The following is a 21,529-nucleotide window of genomic DNA, read 5'->3' as shown; positions in this document are numbered from 1 at the left end:
ACTGGCCAAGACAGCACTGGTATCCATTACTAAGGAGCATAACTCGCACCAAGCCGTGGCCCCTGCCTCAATGGCCTCTGCTTCTGACTCAGCACAATTACAGGACGTTTCATCCCAACCTGCAAACATTACAGCTGACAGCTTGGAGGGTTCCATGACTTCTTTCTATATCTCTCTCTCCAAGGAAGTTCAAGAGATCTTACTGAAAGCACGCAGACCTTCCACCAGAAAAACTTACTCAGCCAAATTGAAGAGATTCAACATCTGGAATGCCAGCAAGGGTCAGGATGCATCAGTAATGAGCATCCCACAGATACTAGAATACTTGGCAGAAATGCTACATAATGGCCTTTCATATTCTTCCATAAAAATACACGCTTCAGCAATTTCAGCAAAATACAACAGTGATCCACCTGTGTTTTCACATCCTTTGCTAAGGCAGTTTCTAAGAGGGATTAAGAATATCAAACCTCCCAGAAAACCACCAGTGCCTGCATGGGACCTCAACTTCGTGTTGGAAAAATGAACTCTCCCTCCTTTTGAGCCAGCAGCATCTTCAGAATTGCAATTTCTCTCCTGGAAAACAGTTTTCCTGTTGGCAATTACCTCAGCAAGAAGAGTCTCTGAGATACAGGCCCTCATGGCAGTACCTCCATTTCTCATTTTTCATCAGGACAGAGTTTCTTTAAGAACAAATCCTTCATTCATGCCAAAAGTGATATCCAGGGTATCTGCAAATCAAGCAATTCACCTGCCTACCTTCTTTCCCAATCCTCAAAATAAAGGAGAAAAGCTGCTGCACACTTTGGACATACACAGACAATTGCGCTACTACTTGGACAGAACAAAAGCCCACAGAAAGTCTGACCAACTATTTGTAGCTCACGCTGCTGGAGTACAAGGAAAGGCAATTTCCAAACAAACAATTTCAAAATGGATTGGACACTGCATCAGATTCTGTTACTCTTTCCATGGAAAAGGTGTGCCAGCCAATATCAGGCCACACTCCACCAGAGCTATAGCCACCTCCACAGCCTTCCTAAGAGGGGTGGCTACAAAGGACATTCTAGAAGCAGCTACATGGAGCTCTGTGCATACATTTTCCAAACACTACAACCTGCCTTTATATTCCAGATCCCGAGCAGGCTTTGCTTCGGCAGTCCTGCAGGGCATTTTAGCTACACCATCTTTGTCTTAGATCCTACCACCCCCAGCTTGGCTATGGTATTCAACCCATATGTAAGGACTGCAGTTGTATTCTTGAAGGACATAGTACAGTTTTGTACCTACCATAAATGTAGATGTCCGATAGATATGCAACTGCAGTCAGGTTTTCCCTCCCTCCTACCCCTCTGTAAATTATCCTTTTTGGGTCCACTCCCCTTTTCCCAATTAGCTGGGGAAACCTGTTATGGTGTATCTGTTTATTACTGTTGTGCATGTCTGGAATTTTTTATCCAGTCTCTAATTTTAGCCTTCTTTGGAGCGCACCTGGCATCTGGGGCAAGAAACACTGAAGAAGATGGTGTCGACTGATGCTTTTATACCCCAGTCGCTCTGACGTCGGGGAAGAGGTGACATCAGCTGACGCCAGACCCAGACTTTGGAATCCGGCCGACCGAAGGGCTGCCTGAGGCAGGACAACCCATATGTAAGGACTGCAGTTGCATATCTATCGGTCATCTACATTTATGGTAGGTACAAAACTGTACTTTCTCTGTCTTGCTATCTACTGCTCCAAGGGTATTCATCAAGTGTTTGGCTCTAGTGGTAGCCTATTGCAGGGTCCAAAGAATTCATAGTTTTTCGTACCTGGACGACCTCCTGATCCAGGCAGGTTGCTCCACTTCCCTACTCATTCATCTCCAAAAAGTAATCTCTGTCCTGCAGTCCCTTGGTTCAACATCAATTTCCCCAAGTCCAAACTAAACCCCTCCTGGGACCAAGTTTTCTTGGGGTACAGAATAAGGACAGACATTATGAGGTCATTCCTTCCACCCCAAAAGGTGGAAAGCCTGAAGGAATACCCGCTGTCTGTCCTCCAAGCCAGTGCTATGACAGGGAGGCAATATCTGATTCCTAAGTCATATGGCCTCCACTCCATGTTGCCACTGGCAAGACTCCACATGAGAAAACTTCACTGGTACCTGAGGTCCACATGGACCCAACACTCCCACCCCTTGGACCACAACATTCCCTTCCTACTATGCCTAAGGAAGGACATCCTTTGGTGGTTGGATCAAGTCTCTCTCAACCCAGGACTTGCATTACAACCCCTCACCCCAGTCCAGGAGCCGTACATAGATGTCTCAGACCTGGGCTGGAGAGCTGCTGTGGGCAACTTGAAGTTGCAAGCATATCTCCCAACCCTACCGAATTACTCAGTTTTTACCGAGTTTTTGGGTCCAAATAATGGGGTGCCACGATTCCCGAGTGGCACCCGTTCATTTCCGAAATTTTCCCAGCTTGTTTTTTACATTTTTTCCCCTGCTTTTGAGCTGACGCCATCACGTGTACGATGACGTCAGCTCCGTCAGCCTGTCGGAATTGAGCTCAAGGGCTCACGTGCACACATTTCCAGCTGTTACTAGCAAGCGGGAAGCTGGAAGGAAAGAGTATGGTGGATAGTATAGCCTGCCCTTGAGAGAAGTCTTTAGAGCTGCTTTTGTGGATAGAGCCCCAAGCGGGTCTACTGGAAGAGGTATAGCCTGGAGAGAAGTCTGCAGAGCTGCTTTCGCAGACAGCTAACTGGGACTGCTGGAAGAGGTATGGTGGATAGACATAGTATATTAGCGAGCGAGTGAGATCATGGGTACTATCTCAACAACAAATGTGCTAGTGTAGATCATAGAAACCTCTGTAAACCACAAGTTCAGAAGGCTAAACACAACTATTTTCACAACCTGCAGATTATCTCCCTGTTTCAACAAACTCATAACCCTGTCTTGTGTTTTAATTCTGGACAGTTATGTAGGCCATATACTACTTCTATTTGTGCTTACTTACTAGTTTTGTTGTAACCCATGGCTTGTACTGGACAATGTTTGAGCTTACAAAGCTTTCTGGGTTTTTTTCTTATTTATTTATAGGGGGGTTCACTTATTAGTTATTTTCTTTCCTTCTCAGTTTCATCCATTGGTAAGTTTTGTGAATTGCAGTTTATTAGTGTATTTTTCAGTATTGATTGTTTATGATAAGTTTGTCATTAATCTATTCCATCTTTTAATAATGGAAACTTGGCTGTGCTTTTGTGATGAAGATTGGGAATGATGGTTTCTGTTCGAGATGAGTTTGTTAGGACTGCAAATTGTCTCCATTAAACATGACATTTTTAAGATGGATTTTAAATTATTCCATCTTTTAATAATGGAAACTTGGCTGTGCTTTTGTGATGAAGATTGGGAATGATGGTTTCTGTTCGAGATGAGTTTGTTAGGACTACAAATTGTCTCCTTTAAACATGACATTTTTAAGATGGATTTTAAATTTTTATTTCTTTTTTCTTTAACCGTCTCTGAGTTCCATTAATTGATTTTTTTTTTATATTGACCGGCATAGTATTTATTACTTCACTGATAAACCACTTTAACTGAAATGATTTTTATGCGAAGTCTGTGCTGGAGTTTTTTTTTGTCTCTTTGCTGATTGTTGCTGGGGGTCGATATATGTGTTGTTCTGTTAACATTTTGCCTAAGCCTTGCTTCTGCACAGTATATCCACATGTTAAGCAACTACAGAATACAAGTGAGGATCAAGGTGCTATCTCTCCATGTTTGATCCTAAAGCTTGCTTTACCCCCTAGGAGTGGCACCAATGTACCTTATGGACAGGGTAGTCCGTGCTGACCATTGACTCAACAATATAGACCTAACATTGCCATTTAGGGAATATGGATATAACATAGCTGGCTTATAAAGGCTCTAGGGTATGCTTTTGGGAAGAGACAACAGGGAGAACATTACAGCGCCTGTGCCACTGTACTTAACCTCTTCGATTACCACACTGATAAATTCAGTGATACTGCAGAGCTTTTTTTCTCATGAACAGAGTGTGTCTGTGTGTTGATGGATAGTATATTAGCGAGTGAGCGGGTAGTGCAAAGTTTTTTTTCTTGTGAACGGAGAGGAGTGTTTGTATGTGTTAGGGACAGATTATAAATGTAAATAAGAGATTCAGCAATGTTTTTTGTTCTTGAGTTGAGAAACCTTGGATGAAGTTTTGTAAAGCTTGAACCTGAAAGTTCAGTTTTGATAAAAATTTTCCTTAGTGGAAATAGAAAGGTTGAAGTCTGGCTGCATAGTCTTATAGTGGATAAAGCTGTGTGGATGTTTGGGAAGTAACTGTTAGAGAGTTGGTTGGCAGGGGAAAGTATCCGTATTATGGTGTACTAAAGATAGTTTTTATAGTTGTTAAAAAATGGTGTAGTCATTTAGATTTCAGTTGCATGTGTTGGAAGAGTAATCAGCCATAGTGGAAAAGAATCAGTAATACTACTAGGCAGTTGTTTTATCATCTTCCAGAATAGTTTATCATTTATTTATTTATTTATTGATATTTGGTGATTGGGAAAGTCTGATTGGGTCAGAGGCCTGGGGAGAAAACATCCAGAAAGTTTAGAGTTGTTTGACATGCAGATGTTATGTAGTCCAATCTCGCCTACATTCTTACCCATGGGTTCAGAGCCGAATGTCGGCTCCGACTCTGCCAAAACTTTTCTAGCTCAAAGTCTTTCTTTTGGCTGGGCTAAGATGGTATCCCATGCTGCACTGCTCTGTATCCCCAGATCTCGTTTGCCGCTCGTGTAGCTCGGACGTGGTCTCGCTCTTGGCTGTGGCTAAGTACCCTTTTTTCTTCTTCTTGAGAGAATTTATTGCAAGCAAAAAGCTATTTTAATAGCTATTGTTCGTTTGCTATTATTTCGTGGAAAAATTGTGTGTGATTTTTTTCTGTGGTATCCCACTAGCTGTTCCAACGGGCTAGGCCCGTTTCAGTTAGAGGACCTAGTCTGTCCCCTGGCTTCCCTGTGTTGTAAACTTCTGGTCTAAAACCATTTAAACTAGATGTTTTAGTCCTTCCACCATTCTTGTGTGTGTCTGGGGATAGTTCCTTAGAGTTTTGTGTTAGTGATAGTTTTTTCCCGCCCTAAGTGTGGTGTAAGCCTCTGACTGTTTTTTTCCAGTTGGTTCCATACCTGTAATTTTTTGTCTTGGTTTGTGATAGTTGGTTACGATGTCTAAAGACTCTAAGGAGCACAAGCCCTCGGACTTTAAGAAGTGCTCAAAGTGTGGCTATAAAATGTCCATTACCGATGGACATTCTGTCTGTGTTTATTGTCTGGGAGCAATCCATCTCCAGGAGTCATGCAGCTACTGTCATGCATTTAGTCCTAGGGTCCTTCAGGAAAGAAATAATAAGCTGATTTTGAAGGGACTTCTGAAACCCTCATTCGAAGAGGGTCTGGAAACTGCTTCCAGCTCTAAAGCTAAAACCACCAAATCTAAAAAGAGGTCTCCGGCTCCATCAGTCTCCTCGGAGCCACCGGAGAAAATGGCTAAATCAACTAAGACATCCTCGGCTCTACTGTCCTCGGGGCCGCAGAAAATGTCGGTGGTGATGGAACCAGTGTTGGCTCCAATCATGTTGGAACCTATTAGGAGTTGATCGCCTAGTACTAGACAAGTATCACCTGAGAGGAGGTCTCGATCTCCCTCCTTGTTCTCCAAATCCTCCAGGACATTATCGGATGTGGACGTCGATAGAGTGGTGCAGAGACTCCTTCATTCGCCAGTTTTAGCAAAATTGTTCTCGGCTCCGGAGCCCGTCCTGCAACCTACTTCGATACTTCCTCCGAGTTCATCCCAGCCTTCGGAGCTGGAGTGATGTCTCCAGGTTGGTTCTGATGGCCCCTCCTGGCTTATTGGTGCCGACGTTAGCTCCGACCCCGTCAGCGCCGTCCACGGGATTCAGGACTATGGATTCTTCAGTCGGACCTAAGGGAGAGGCTTTTTGACATCTCTCGGTTCCTAGTCTCCCTCTCAGTGCTTTGGCGCGGGGAACTCCGACTCCTTTCGTGGCTTCGGAGGCTGGTCGCTCCTCGGACGCAGGGGTACCAGCCTTTGAGGCCATGCGGAGAGCACTGGCCAGATCGTCAGCGACATCATGTGGGTCGGTCATTCTGTCCCCTACTACTCCGGTGCGGGTCTCTGATCACCCACCTGTCTTAGACAGCGGAGCCCCAAGGGCTCAGGGTAACCCCATGAGTGGTCCCCAAGTTTCTGAGGGCCCCTCAGAGTGCTTGCCTGAGGAGCCCCCTAGAAAGAAAACGTGCAAGAGGAAGCACATAGACTCCCAGGATGAGTCTCTCACATCAGATACTGACCTCGAGGAATTGGAGGGGTCCCACAAGTCATCCTCTGAGGATGTTTCTTTCTCTGACATCCTAGAGACCTTGAAACAAAGAGGTGACTGGCCGTCCAAAGCCCCCTCCGAGGAGGAGTCTGTCTTCCTGAAGGCCTTCGGCACTCAGCCCTCCGCCTCCTGGGTGTCTCCACGAACTCCTGGATTTGATTTGTCGAAGGGTGTGGGAGAACCCTGACTCTGTGGAACCAGTCCCCAGGAGTCCCAATAAATTTCTGTCTGCTCCCCCCGGTAAGGAGTTTCTGTCCAAGGGTGTCCCTGTGGATGCCATGGTGGTGGCCGCGGCCACTCAGAAGGAATTAGCCGAGTCTTCTTCCATCGTCCATCCTCCTAATAAGGAGTCTAGGACCATGGACCGGTACAGGAAGCGTACCCTCTCTTCAGCGACCTTTACCTTACGGTCACTGAATTATTTATCTCACTTTACACGGCTCCAGCGAGATCTCCTCAAGGAGCTTGGAGATACTCTCACAGGTAACGTTTCTGAGGCGGTGACCCAGACGGTTAATGCCCAGATGTCTACCCTCAATTCCATTGTTAACTCCTCCATGAGGCTGATTTCATATGCGGCTGAGGGAGCGAGTAGGGCAGCAAGTTCAGGAGTCGCCCTTAGGAGACAGGCCTTGGATGCGCCTTTGTCATTTCGCGGAGGCCTTCGGTCTTCATTCACTGATGCCCCTTTTGATGGTTCCTCTTTGTTCGGAACCAAGGTGAAAGACACCCTCACCAGGTGCGAGCAGGAGGGAAAAACTCTGTCTGCTGTAGGAGTCCGTTTTTCCCTTCCCTCTATGCCTTATCCCAAGGCCCAGAGGGGTGGAAAAATGTGGTTCAAGAAATCGGAGGTTTTTTCCCGGTGCACAAGGTGAGCCCCCCTCCAGAGGCAGAGGAGGGGGGGTTATTCAGGGAGACGCCGCCCTAGAGGCAGAGGAGGCCCCTGCAACTCGGGAGACCGCAATTCCTTTCGTGGTTCTCCCTACCGTTGCTCCTGATGGGAGGCCCAACTGTGCATTTCCGGAGCCAGTCGGGGGTCGAATTTCGTTATACCTGGAGGCCTGGCAAGACATCACCCAGGACCAATGGGTTTTACGAATAATTTCCGGAGGTTATGTCATTCCTTTTTCGTCAGGCCCCACTCCAGTCAGAAAAATCCCGGATGTTCCACCCAGTCAGAGGGATTACGCAGCTTCAGAAGTTTCAAAGCTGCTAGAAAAAGGAGCCATCCAACATGTCCCCTCAGACCAGATCGGATTAGGGACTTACTCAAGAGTCTTTTTGGTGCCGAAAAGAACAGGGGACGTGAGACCCATATTAGATCTCAGCCGATTGAACAACCTTGTACAAAAGTCCAAGTTCTGAATGTTCACATTGCAGTCTATTCTCCCTTTGTTGGGAAAAGAAGTATGGATGTGCTCCATCGACCTCAAGGATGCTTACTACCACATCAAAATGGACAGGGCATCCAGGAGTCACCTACGCTTCCGGCTGGGAGCCAGTCATTTTCAGTTTCAAGCCCTGCCCTTTGGTCTCACCACAGCCCCCAGGGTGTTCACCAAATGCATGGCAGTGGTGACTGCTCACTTGAGATGTCAAGGATTCCAAGTGTTTCCATATCTGGATGACTGGCTTCTCACTGCCACCACCAGGCATCTACTAATTCAGACCAGAGACGCCATTATAAATCTGCGTCAACAGTTGGGCATATCATTGAACTGGGAAAAATCTGCCTTGTTGCCCTCACAGCATATCATTTTTATAGGTGCAGAACTAGACACCGTCCTTATGCCGGCGTTTCTACCACAGGAAAGACTCAGGGGCTACAACAACAAATTCACACCCTGCTCCCTCTGAGAAGAGCGAAGGCAAGATGGGTTCTCCAACTGTTGGGGACTATGGCCGCGACGATTATGTTAGTTCCTCTAGCAAGGTTACATATGAGACTCCTTCAGTGGCTTCTCTTTGCTCAGTGTTCGCTTCAACATCTTCCTCTTTCCCACCCTATTCTACTTACGGACAGGTGCAAACAAGATCTCAGTTGGTGGCTTCGCACCGACAATCTGGACACAGGAAAGCCCTTCGTTCCGGCGTCCCTGATTGCCACAGTGACCACGGATGCCTCCCAGATTGGGGGGGGGGGCATTATCTAGGCAGGACAGTCCAAGGCACATGGCAAGTGCACGAGATGCATCTGCATATCAGTGTCCTGGAGATGAGAGCTGTGTTACTGGCGTTGCAGGCACTTCAGAGCTTTCTTCCTCTCGGGACTATTGCAATCCACTCGGACAATATGTCAGTGGTATAGTATCTGAACAAGTCATATCCCCTGTGCAGAGAGGCCATGCGAGTATGGCAGTGGGCAGTGTCTTCCCAACGTTTTCTGGTGGCAGCGCACATTCCGGGGAAGCCCAATGTGATCGCATACAGGCTAAGCAGAGCTATTCTGATGCATTACGAGTGGTCCCTGAACTGCCACGTTGCGGAACGGATCTTCCGCAGGTGGGGTCAGCCTTGTTGCGACCTTTTTGCCAGCCCCTTCAATGCCAAATGCAGCAGTTACTTCACGTTGATTCCCCCTCTGGGGGAGTCCCCCATGGACGCTCTAGTCCACGATTGGCCCTCCCGTCTACTATATGCATTCCGTCCGGTCCCCTTGCTGTCAAAGGTTATTCAGAAAGCGCAATCCTGGGAAGCAGAATGATTCTGATTGCCCCCCACTGGCCTCGTCAGATTTGTTTTCCCTTTCTCCATCCCTACCTCGTGGACGCTCCTTGGATTCTGGACCCACAACCAGACTTACTGACACGTATGTCAGGGCAGCTCCATCCCTGTCTGCGGACCCTCCGGTTGACAGCCTGACTTCTCCACTTCCGTCATTAGTTAGGCTTCATCATTTCTCGCCGGAGGTAGTTCATATTTTATCTTCCTCTCAAGCCCTCGACCAGGAAGATTTATTCCAGCAAATGGAAGAGATTTTCAATTTGGGCTCATATCCAAAGGATTGACCCTTACACGGCTCCAATTTCATCTGTTTTGGAGTTCTTGTCTATGCTTTTTCACCAGGGCTCAGCAGCCACCACCATTAAAGTCCAATTGGCGGCGATGTCTACCTTTTATGTCGCAAATGAGCCTAGTCTGATGGCTCATAGACTTTGTAAGGCTTTCCTGAAGGGAACTCTCTTACTTCATCCTCCGGTATCGGAACCTGTCATGCCTTGGGATTTAAACTTTGTTCTACAGGCTCTTACTTCATTCCCCTTTGAACCTGCAGCTACTTATGATTTAAAGTTCTTGACCTGGAAGACTGTCTTTTTAGTAGCCATCACGTCAGCCAGACGCGTTTCAGAGATTCAAGCTCTATTAATCAAACCCTCATACTTGATTTTTCATAAGGACAGAGTTTCTCTTAGACCGAACCCCTCCTTTCTTCCCAAAGTGGCGTCAATTAGTAACCTTAATCAATCCATTGAATTGCCAGTGTTTTTCCCCAGTTCTCCAACAAGGCATAATTCAAATTCCATCAATTGGATGTACATAGACAACTACGTTTTTATTTCCACAGAATGAGAAACCTCAGAAAATCTGATCAACTGTTTGTTTCTTTTTCGGAAAACAGAATGGGGTCTCCTGTTTCCAAAGTCACTCTGTCCAGGTGGATCTCCAGCTGTATTTCCTTTATGTATTCCTTAGGGGGTAAAGATTTACTGTTTCCGGTGAAGGCTCACTCTACTCGGTCCGTGTCTACATCTACAGCCTATCAGGCCAGATTGTCTATGGATGATATTTGTGCTGCGGCTACTTGGGCATCTCCTCACACCTTTGTTACTCATTCCAAGTTGGATGTGGTATCTAGGGGCAGGTCTTCCTTTGGTTCCACAGTGCTCAGGAGTATTTTCCACTGAGCCTCCCAGGATTTGGGTGCTAGGGACGCTGTCCCACGGGTAAGAATGTAGGCGAGATTGGACTACATAACATCAAGAAGTTATGTACTCACCATAACGTTCGATGTATGTAGTCCATCTCACCTCACATTCTTACTTACCCCCCCTCCTTCCCCTTTCCTGGAGGATCTGGAGGTTAGGACTGGTTTCAGAGCTCCCATCATCCTTGGGTTGTTCTTCCTTTCCTTGGCTGTTGTTATGCATGGAGAATGAGTGCTGGTGTTCCCAGCAAACTAGATCTGGGGATATAGAGCAGTGTTGCATGGGATACCATCTTAGCCCAGCCAATAGAAAGACTTAGAGCTAGAAAAGTTTTGGCCGAGTCGGAGCCAACATTCGGCTCCGAATCCACGAGTAAGAATGTGAGGCGAGATGGACTACATACATCGAACGTTATGGTGAGTACATAACTTCTTGTTTTCTTTATGCCTTAAAGTACAGGGAGCACTTTTTGTGACCATCTTTTTCAACGAAAATTAGTGAGGTTATAGTTGTGCATTTTATACTTGTCTGTACATTTTATGATTACAGTTAAGTACGGAGTAACAGAAGTTAAACAAAACAGTAACCTGACCTATAATAGTAAGGCATTCCTATGCATCATGAAAAATGTAAGTTAATTAGCTCATATGATAGCATGGAACTCAGTCATACATTATGCGGCCAGATGCATTTTCCTTGAATGTGGTGTGGGTTTCAATGCTGTTTTACTGAATGTTTCAAGGGCAGAGAAATGTTAATGCCAAGTCTGTTTTCATTGTGAGACAGTATTGCTTTGTTTAGCAAATGTCTATTAGTGTTTGTGTATTGAAATGGCTGCAGGGGGACTCTGATGCCACATTTTGGTTGTCTGTTCTTCAGTTTGTGTTTGAACGTTGGTATCCCATAATTCCATTGAAGTGGGCGAGAGTTACATAAATATGCATGCAAATTTTATGTTAATCAGTGTACAGATTTGTGCCTATATTTCATGGTCCTTGTCCAGATTTTTCATGTTTCCAGGTTGAGAGGTATGGTTGCAAGGCACATGGACAGCCCCCTTCAAGCAGGAGCACATAAAAGTCAGAGAACTGAGAGCCATCATCCTTGCTCTGAAGGCCTTCCAGCACATTCTAAAGCAAGGCCCCCTGAAGTTGTTCACAGTCAACACTACAGTTCTCTGGTATGTGAACAAATGGGGGGAACAGAATCTTACTTGCTATGCAGACTTGCACTCCAGGCCTGGGAACTGGTGGCCCAACATTGAGTCACCCTACAGGTCGTCTCTATTCCCTTAGCTCAGAACACTAAGGCAGACACCTTGAGCAGGTCCATGCCACAATCCCATGAATGGATACTACACAGGGATGTGTTCCTAGACATAGTCCAGAAGTGGGGTACACCACAAATAGATCTGTTTGCCTCTCCTCTGAATAGACAACTTCCACTCTTTTTTGTACCAGGGCACCCAGTCCCCTAGCAAGGGCAACGGGCTCCTTTTCTATGCCATGGAAGGGGATGTTTCTCTGTACATTCCCCCCCTCCCCACTCTACAGAGTGTCCTGTTGAAAATTCAGCAGGAGAAACCAAAAATCTTGTTGGTGGCTCCCTTTTGGCCAGCACTGCATTGGTTCCCCCTCCTTCGTAATTTAGACGGGGTGATCATCACAAGTTACCTCACAGAGTGAACCTTCTCACACAGCACAAGGGATCCCTAATTGGAATCTGTGACCCTAACCCTGTGGGTGATACAGTTTTGATTCCTTTCAGACACCTTTACACGGAGGATGTGCTTAATGCCAGGAAACCCAATACTAGGAGATCTTATTTGTCCAAATGGAAAAGATTCTGTATTTGATGTCTTAAAAGACAGCTAGATCCATTTCAAGGAGAGGTCCCTTTAGTGTTGTCTTACCTGTGTGAATTGTTGCAAGCAGTGCTGACTTATTCTGTTAAGGCCCTCCTAGCTGCTATTTCGGCTTGTTTGCCACTTGACCCGCCTCTTGCTTCCTGACTTTCACTGAAGTTATTTCTTAAGGGAGTACTGCACCTCAGACCCCCTAGGAAGCCAGTTCCACCCTCATGGGACCTGAACTACGTTTTGGAGAAGCTCACTGTTACTACTTTTGAACCAGCGTAAAAAGCTTCTATAAAATGTTGCACTTGGGAGACTGTGCTTTTGGTGGCCTTGACATCAACCAGGAGAGTGTCAGAGCTCCAGGCCCTCATGGCCACCCACCTTTTCTAATCTTCCACAAGGATAGAGTGACCTTAAGGACCAATCCATCCTTCATGTCTAAGGTGGTCAATGAGCTGTCCCTGGACCAATATATTCACCTCTCCACTTTTCTCCACATCCTCAGAATGACAGAGAGAGCCCTGCATTCCCTTGATGTTCACAGACAACTAAGATTCTACCTTGACAAGACCAAGTCCCTTAGGAGATCAGAGCAATTGTCTACTTTCACCCCAGAGCTCTGGGAAAGATGGTGACAAAACACTCGCCTGGATTTCTAGGGCCATCTCCTTGTACTCCTACCATGGCAAACGTTTAACCTCAAAAATTAAAGCCCACTCCACTAGTCCCGTGGCTTCATCTGGAGCCTTCTTCAAAGGGTTGGACACTGCTTCCATTATAGAAGCAGCTACCTTGACATCTGTCCATGCCTTCACCAAACACTACAAACTGGACAATATTTCCAAGTCTAGAGCAGGGTTTGCTAGGGCAATCCTGCATGGATTCTTGGAAAACAGTTCCATAGCACCATCCTCCTCTTCCCTTGGAGCTTTGGCAGTCACCCAAAGGTTTTGAATAATGCAGTTTGGGAATAGAAGGTCATAGAATAGTTGTGTAACCTCTTACCATAACCATAGATCGCCTCTTCTTCTGTGTTGCAGTATTTTGTCCCTCACGTCTATCCCTCCCTCCTACCCGTATATAAAAATGCCTTTTTGGATGAGACAGGATGTGTGCAGCTACTTGGTACTGGGATCCGACTGGGGCATTCAGTTTTGAGGAAAGGTATGTGCAGATGTTACTTTTATGGCCCGCACACCCTATGGCTGATGTCAGACGTCCCACATACCTTGCATTCACTAAAGCGTTTGTATACTGGCCAGACATTCGGGTAGTTAAGCAGAGGATAACCCCAAAGGTTTAGAATACCGCAGCATGGAAGAAATGGACATCTATGGTATAAGATTTTACACAGCTATTCTTTATTCCTATTATTATTTCTAGCTAAAATTTGGATCTGTTCTTGCTCAAAACCAGGATAAACTATATCCCTAAATGTGAACATGTACTTTTTCATTCCTTGTGCCTTCTTACTCTTCCTTTTCACTTACTTCCTTTCTGCTGTCTAATTCCCTTCCATGACTTTCTCTCTAAGTATACCATTAGCATGTTTTTCCCTTGCTTCGTATTGCAATTCCTGTTTGTATCAGAGTGACTTACCTTTAATTTCTCTACAAACTGCCTATAATTTCTCAAAATATTAAATGATTGTCATATACCTTGTATGAATTCTTAGCCACTGTTTTTATATTATGTCTAATTTGTTATAATTATCTTAACTGCAGATGTATTTGTTTATTTTTGAAGATTGTATAATTTTTCTTAAAATGTTTTGTATTAATTTGGAGCTTTTCTCCCTGAGCCTCCACTGAAAATAGGCTTCTACCCTATCGGACATTCCCGGTAATCAAGTGTCAGTAAATAAATAAATAAATTGTGTGGCTCTGCTAGATTTGGGAAGTAAATTTACGTATAATCTGGCAAGAATTTTTAAGTAAACCTGCTTAAGTGTGCATTTGGCTAGACATACGGTCCCTGTGATCACTTGCCTACTTATGTAGTGAGACTAAGTGAGTTTCTAAAAAAAGGAGTGCAGTCTGTATATGTTCCCTTGTAAATTTCACTTCCTGTGAATGTCTGCATCAAAACTGATAAAGTAGATCTGGAAAGTTTGTATCTAGTTAGATGTATGGAGGTGTGTGTGTGTATATTTGCATCTGTTTTCCATACACTTGTGTGTCTGTGTGTACACACACACACACACACACACACACACACATGTATATGCACAGACTTGCATGTTTGGGTTTTTTGTATATATTTATGTCTGTTTTCCATGCACTTGTGTATAATTAAAATATATGCATATAGTGTGTGTGTGTGTGTGTGTGTGTGTATATATATATATATATATATATATATATATATATATATATATATATATATATATATATATATATAGATGTACATGTATAAGATAAATATAGCATATGCATGTGTGAGTGCATATATATATATATATATATATATATATATATATATGTATATATATATATGTGTGTGTGTGTATATATATATATATATATATATATATATGTGCATATATATATTTACACACATGCGCATGTGTGTGTGTGTGTGTGTGTGTGTGCGCATAATATATATATAGCTTCACACGTTTGTGTGTATGTATGTATGTGTGCTTGTGTTTATGCAATTTATGGATTTGAAAAGAAGTGAAAACAAAAAGAACAGCTTTTAGAACTACCCAAATACAGACTTTCTTCTGGTACAAGTATTTTAATAGTTTTCCTGTTGCTTTCTTTATCTTTCTAGGACTAGCTAAACGTGTTGGAGCCCGGCTTCTTTTGGCCTCAACCTCTGAAGTTTACGGAGGTAAGAAAAACTTTATAAACCTAAGCATGCAGTAATGCCTGACAAGATTGTGCTGCATTAACTAATACTGTACTATATGGAGTTGTACTGAAGCCCAGGTTTGCAAGTAGTGGACCTTACCGCCTCTGAAAGGTCCAGCCAGCACTGGCCACCTTAGAGGGAATTATTCAGCTTAGAAACTAGGCTGCCTTGTTTTTCCTGAAGCAATAGACTGCTGAATATTTTTAATAGGATTTTCATTTTTTATATTTTTAATATTTTTATTGTAAAAAAAATCCCTTTGGTCTGGAGGATTACAGGATATTGTTTCAGTTGGTTTCAGGTGTGCAAAATGTATTTTTTTATGGGGTTCAGAGATTGGCAAAATGGTTACAGCATTTAGTTAATGGATGCAGAGTACAGGGTTTGATTCTCAACTTTAGTCACTTTCTGGCTATTGACTAGGTGTGTAATAGTGTTTACCTATGAGCCTGTGATTGCCCAGAAAGTAGCCTCATAACATTGTGTGTATCATCTTGGCATATATTTTGATGTTTTACTTTGGGGCATTGGACCGCTTGATATAGTGTTATTTTCCTACTTCATTGTGTATGTTATGATTTGGCAGTAGAGAAAAGCATTGGGAGTATGTTGTTTTCCTAATTCATTGTGCTTGTGTGTGTTACGATTTGGCAGTAGGGAAAAGCATTGAGTTTATGTGTCAGTAAAAGATTAAGGGTTATAGCTACTAAGTGTGTTGCTGCTGTAAGTGGAGCGCATGATGAACGTTTCTATAGTGAAGCATGTATTAGTATTTAATTCTAAACCTATTGCATAATGATGCAGAATGACCCTTGATTGTTGGTTGTTTAGATAATTTGATTTTTTTTATCCACTGCATTTCCTTATTTGACGAGAAAGCAGTGATAGTATCCCCATTTCTGTTGCACTTAACTTAATATTAATGTGCTGATTCATGGGGGAGCTTGGGTAAGTTCAAACACTGTACTTTTACTCCATTAAAGTGCTTAAGTTCTTAAATGTGTTAGGTTGAGCTAAATGTAATTATATTTAGTAAATTTAACAAGTTTATATATGTATATATATGTGTGTGTGTGTGTGTGTGTGTGTGTGTGTGTGTTCTTCGTGTTTCACTGTCGCATTCATTACATTTGGGTCATCTGCTAGCAGTAGCCCTCAGTCGGCCTGATTAACAAAGTCTTGGGTCCTACGTCGGTTGCTCTCTCCTCTTCCGTGATGTCAGGTCGTCAGGGGTATAAAACATGCAGACGACGTCATTACATCAGTTTTTCTTGCCATGCGGTGCCCGAAGCAGAAGCAGTTCGCAAGTGCCAGTTGGCCGTCTCCTGAAATTTTCGTTTTCGAGTTTCAGAACCAAAGTCTTCAACTAAAAGCCAAGTACCCCATTGGGGAAACTTTTTCTTGCTCTAAACCGATGTCAGTAAAAGTAAATAATTGCATTTCTTGTGGAAAGCAAATACCTCAAAAAGATTTTCATTCATACTGTATTCCTTGCCTAGGCCCTGACCTCAAACGTACCTCACTGTCGGTTTTGTGCCTTATTTAAACCACAAACTATCCGTCGTTGGTATATTTTTTCACTTCTAAATATTTTAGTGCTCAGTTTAATTATCCCAATATGTCTTCGGTAAGCCATCCGACTACCGACATTCCGAAAAAACGCAAAGATAAAGACAGAGACAGGCCGCCGAGGCGCCGGTACTCAGTGAGGTGCTTTCGCAGCCCCTGATACCCGCTACTTCAGATTCGCAGGCGTCTACTGAGACCCATTCGGAGTCTGGTATGCCGCGAGATGCTTCTTCTGTAGAACCTGCGGATGTCTTGGATGGGTCTGGAGTCGCTGTGCAGGCACCGGCTTCTGAGGGTGTATTCAGGCCTACTGACTTGCATATTAAACCGACGCCTTCTTCTTCTTCAAAGCCTAAAACTCGAACCATGCCTAGAAACCTGACACTCAGACCGCATGGTCAGGCCTCTATGCCTAAAAAACAAATGAGAAGAATGACTGAAGACCTTATTACTTTAATCAGGGGAAGACAACCTTCCCCCGACCTAGGACTGAGTTTGCTTATGATACTTCTGACCAGGATTCTGAAATTTGTTTCCTCTGATGACCAGGATTTATCTTGTCTACCTATGAGGATTCTGATGCTTAGGACTCTATTTCCTCTGCTTGTCCCCCAGAGGATTTCTTTTTTGGTGAAACCTTGCATACTGTTAGGGAGCATTTTCGTTGGGAAAGTCAGAATTTCTCTGATTCTAAAAAGAGGCTTAGGGATTTCTTACTCCTGCCCCAGCACAGGCCTTTAGCTATACCTCCTGTACTGGACATTGTTGATGATGCCTTTTCGGAATCTAGCATGGCCCCTGACTCTTTGCCTCCTGCTCCCAAAAAACCTGATAGATACTACAGGGTTCCTGACTCTCACAAGTTCCTTTTCAAAAATCCTACTGCGGATCCTGAAACCATTTCACAGGGACCCAAGGGCATTAAAACTTCTACTGCCAAAAATCCTACCCCCTCTGATAGAGACTCCAGGTCGCTGGATAGATGGGGTAAGAAGTTATACACTTCTGCAACTTTGGCCATTAGGGCCATGAATTGCCAGTTTCATATGTTAAAGTATCAGCAGCATATTATTGGATTGCTTAAACAGAAAATTATGTTGATTCCTCATTGTGCTGAAAATAAGGATTTACAGGATTTAATGCATTCTGCTGAACAAGTTGGTAAACATACGTTGCAATATGGTTTTGATTCACTAGAGGCATCTTGCAGGGCTGCTGTAACTGGGTCTGTACTTAGACGGCATGCTTGGCTTAAAGAGCAATCCTTGCCAGATTATGGTAAAGTGAAATTACTGGATGCTCCCTTAAATCCGGACTGCCTGTTTGGCAACAAGGCAGAAGAATTTCTTAAAAAGATGGAGGAAGAAACTAAATCTATGCAAACCGTTAAAGATTATTTACAAGTACAACCTCAGAGATTTAGTAGGCATTGGCCTCCTAAGAATTGGTCCTTTCCTGCCGCTTCCAGACTTTCTCAGTCCAAACCCAGATCCAGCAGAGCATCCAGGCTTCAGTCCCAGGGTACGCACAGGACTAAGCAGTGGGGGGCCTCCACTTCCAAACCCGGGAATAATAAAACTCCCCCCTGTGGTAAACTGTCTCAGTGACTTCTTTTTAAAACTTACAAGCACTTCTCAACTTACTGCCCCTTTGGGGGGAAAGATTGCACTTCATGCAAAGATCTGGGGACTCATTACCCAGGACATATGGGTTTTAAATATAGCGTTCCAAGGATACAGATTTCAATTCTACACGTTACCAACTCCAAGCGGTTGGTCGGATCTACCTCCAAATCAGTGAGCAGAAGCCCAAAAGCAAATACTCTCTTTCTCAAGCAAAGGGGCTATTCAGTTGGTATCAGAAGAGGAAAAGGGATAAGGTTTCTACTCGTGGCTTTTCCTGGTAACCAGAAAAGACGATTCATGGCGTCCAATCCTGGACCTGTCTACTCTAAACACCTTTTTGGTGATTCCAAAATTCAAGATGTTGACTCTTCACCAATTGCTTCCTATGCTAGGCAAAGATGTCTGGTTGGAAACACTAGAGTTAAAGGAAGCATACCTGCACATCCCAATCAGGGAATCTTGCAGAAGATACCTACGCTTCAAAGCAGGCTACACGCATCAGTTCTCTGCACTGCCCTTTGGCTTATCTACTGCGCCCAGGGTATTCACAAAGTGCCTAGCTCCAGTCATTGCATTTTGCAGGCAAAGAAATATTCAAATATACCCATACCTGGACGATTTTCTAATTCAGGCAGAAAACCAGTACATACTTGTGAATCATCTGGCTTTTGTACAAAGGGTGCTAACTTGTTTGGGGTACACCATAAACAAAAATAAATCACACCTGGTACCCTGTTAACAAATTATATTCCTGGGAGCAGGCTTGAATAAAACTTCCCAGATTGCTTTCCTCACGCCAGAGAAACAAATTCACTTGACATCCTACTTCAAACAGTGGCCACAAAAACCCTGCTAACTGCAAGGCAAATACTCCAAGCCTTGGGGTTCATGGCCTCCTGCATTCTTCTAATTCCTTGTGCAAGATTGTGTATGAGGAAACTACAGTGGTATCTAAAAAGCCTATGGTGTCAACATTCTCAGAATCTAGAAGCAGTGATTCCTATCATACCTTGCCTACGCCTAGAGTTCTTTTAGTGGGAAGAGGCCTGCCACCAAAACAAGGGACTACCATTCACACTACCCCTTGCCGCCCAAACCCTAACAACAGACGCATCAGACTATGCATGGGGGGGGGGCTCACCTGGCAGGGAAGTGCATTCAAAGCAAATGGAACCCAAGTCAAATGCACCTGCACATCAATCTAAAAGAAATGTTAACTTTACAGAATGCTCTGACAGCTTTCAAGGACCACATTCTTCCAGGACAGTTAATGGTAAAGATGGACAACACCACTGTTAAGTGGTACATAAACAAGCAGGGGGGTACACATTCTTACTCCCTCTGCAGACTAGCCATGGCATTGTGGAACACAGCCTTGAGCTACCAAGTGCATCTACAAGCTCAATTCCTGCCAGGAAAACTAAATACACTGGCAGACGGACTAAGCAGAAATCACATGGACCCACACGAGTGGAAACTGGAACCAAGGATTTTCAACATGTTGACAAGCAAATGGGGGAGCCCAGATATAGACCTATTTGCCTCCCCCCAGAACTATCAATTGGAAAAATTTTGCACAAGGACTCCCCACAGACAAGCTTGGAAAGTGGATGCTCTGTCCTTCAGCTGGAAAAACCTAATAGTTTGTCTTTCCTCCTCGGCCTCTGCTCTCCAAAGTACTACTAAAGATCAAACAAGACAAACCAAGGACGATTTTCATTGCACCAGACTGGCCACGCCAACACGGGGGAACCAGATTCTGCACCCTCAGCTTCAAACACTGAACCTAGCAGCCTGGCTAATTACCTAATCTCTCCTTTAACATCTCTCAGTAAACCAGTGATGAATATCATTTTAGAGGCAAGGAGGCCTAGTACTAGAAACTCTTATGCTGAAAAATGGAAAAGATTCTGTGCCTGGAACCATTCTCAAGGGATGAGCACAGCAGTGCCCAATTTACCTCCGATTTTACAATACTTAACTGAGATGCTTCGCAAGGGCCTGTCTTTTTCCTCAATAAAAATTCATGCCTCAGCCATTTCAGCTCATTATAACACAGAACCTCCCCTCTTCCCTCATCCACTGCTCAAGCAGTTCCTCAGAGGGGCCAAAAATTTAAGACCACCCAGGAGAGCTCCAACTCCAACCTGGGACCTTAACTTTGTACTGGAGAAACTCACCCTTCTCCTTTTGAGCCAGCTGCTACTGCAGATTTAAAATTCCTTTCTTGGAAAACAGCTTTCCTTTTAGCAATCACTTCAGCAAGAAGGGTATCTGAGTTACAGACCCTTATGGCACTGGAGCCTTTCCTCATTTTTCATGCGGACAGGGTGTCCCACAGGACCAATCCTTCTTTCATGTCAAAGGTGGTATCCAGTGTGGCCCTTAATCAGTCCATTTATTTGACAACCTTTTTTCCTAATCTACAGAACAAAAGGGAATGGCTACTGCACTCCTTAGATGTGCACAGACAACTTAGATTCTACTTGAACAGGACTAAACCTCAAAGGAAATCTGAACAACTGCTGGTGACATTTGCTGCAGGGACAGAGGGGAAAGCTATTTCAAAGCAAACCATCTGCAAATGGATAGGCCATTGCATTCATTTCTGCTATAAGCACCATGGAAAACCTATCCCACAGGGGATCAGACCCCACTCAACCAGGGCTGCATCTTCCTCTACAGCCTTTCTCAGAGGCGTACCTACCAGGGACATCCTAGAAGCTGCTACCTGAAGTTCTGTACATACTTTCACCAAGCATTACCATTTGCCAATTTTCTCTAAATCCAGAGCTGGCTTTGCCACTGCAGTCTTGTAGGGTCTTATAGCTGGTCCTAATGCTATCTAAATTCCTCCTCCCATCCTTAGCTTTGGGACTCTACCCAAATGTGATGACTGCAACAGTGAAACACGAAGAACATAGTACAGTTGTGTACACTTACCATAAATGCAGATGTTCGAGTGCATTCACTGTTGCAGTCCTGATTACCCTCCCTCCAGCCCCCTGACTTCTTTAGGCTATACCTCTTCTCTCCTTTACAATGCTTAAAAGCTTTTTGGTGTATTTGCTTTTTTGCTGGAGGTGTATAACCTTGTATATTTATAGATTTAATTGCTTCCCATTAGGGGGGCACCTGACATCTGGGGCAAGAAAAAACTGATGTAATGGCGTCGGCTGCATGTATTATACCCCTGATAACCTGACGTCATGGAAGAGGAGACAGCAACTGACGTAGGACCCAAGACTTTGATAATCAGGCTGACTGAGGGCTACTGCAAGCAGATAACC

At 44.2% G+C, this 21,529-nt stretch overlaps 1 protein-coding gene across 2 annotated transcripts in view; it reads left to right on the top strand.

Annotated features, from left to right (window-relative positions):
* Window positions 1-21,529, top strand: part of UXS1 (UDP-glucuronate decarboxylase 1) — a 1,006,428-nt gene that overhangs the window by 448,282 nt on the left and 536,617 nt on the right. For both annotated transcript variants that reach the window (XM_044072750.1, XM_044072749.1), the window contains exon 8: window positions 14,965-15,024. In XM_044072750.1, the coding sequence (XP_043928685.1) occupies window positions 14,965-15,024 (60 nt within the window). The remainder of the gene's footprint in view (window positions 1-14,964; window positions 15,025-21,529) is intronic.

The sequence above is a fragment of the Protopterus annectens genome, chromosome 5.part0 (genome assembly GCF_019279795.1).
Source record: "Protopterus annectens isolate FY-2018-M chromosome 5.part0, PAN1.0, whole genome shotgun sequence".
Lineage (NCBI taxonomy): Eukaryota > Metazoa > Chordata > Ceratodontiformes > Protopteridae > Protopterus > Protopterus annectens.
Note: the sequence above shows the minus strand (reverse complement) of the source record. Positions and strands in the feature narration are given on the sequence as shown.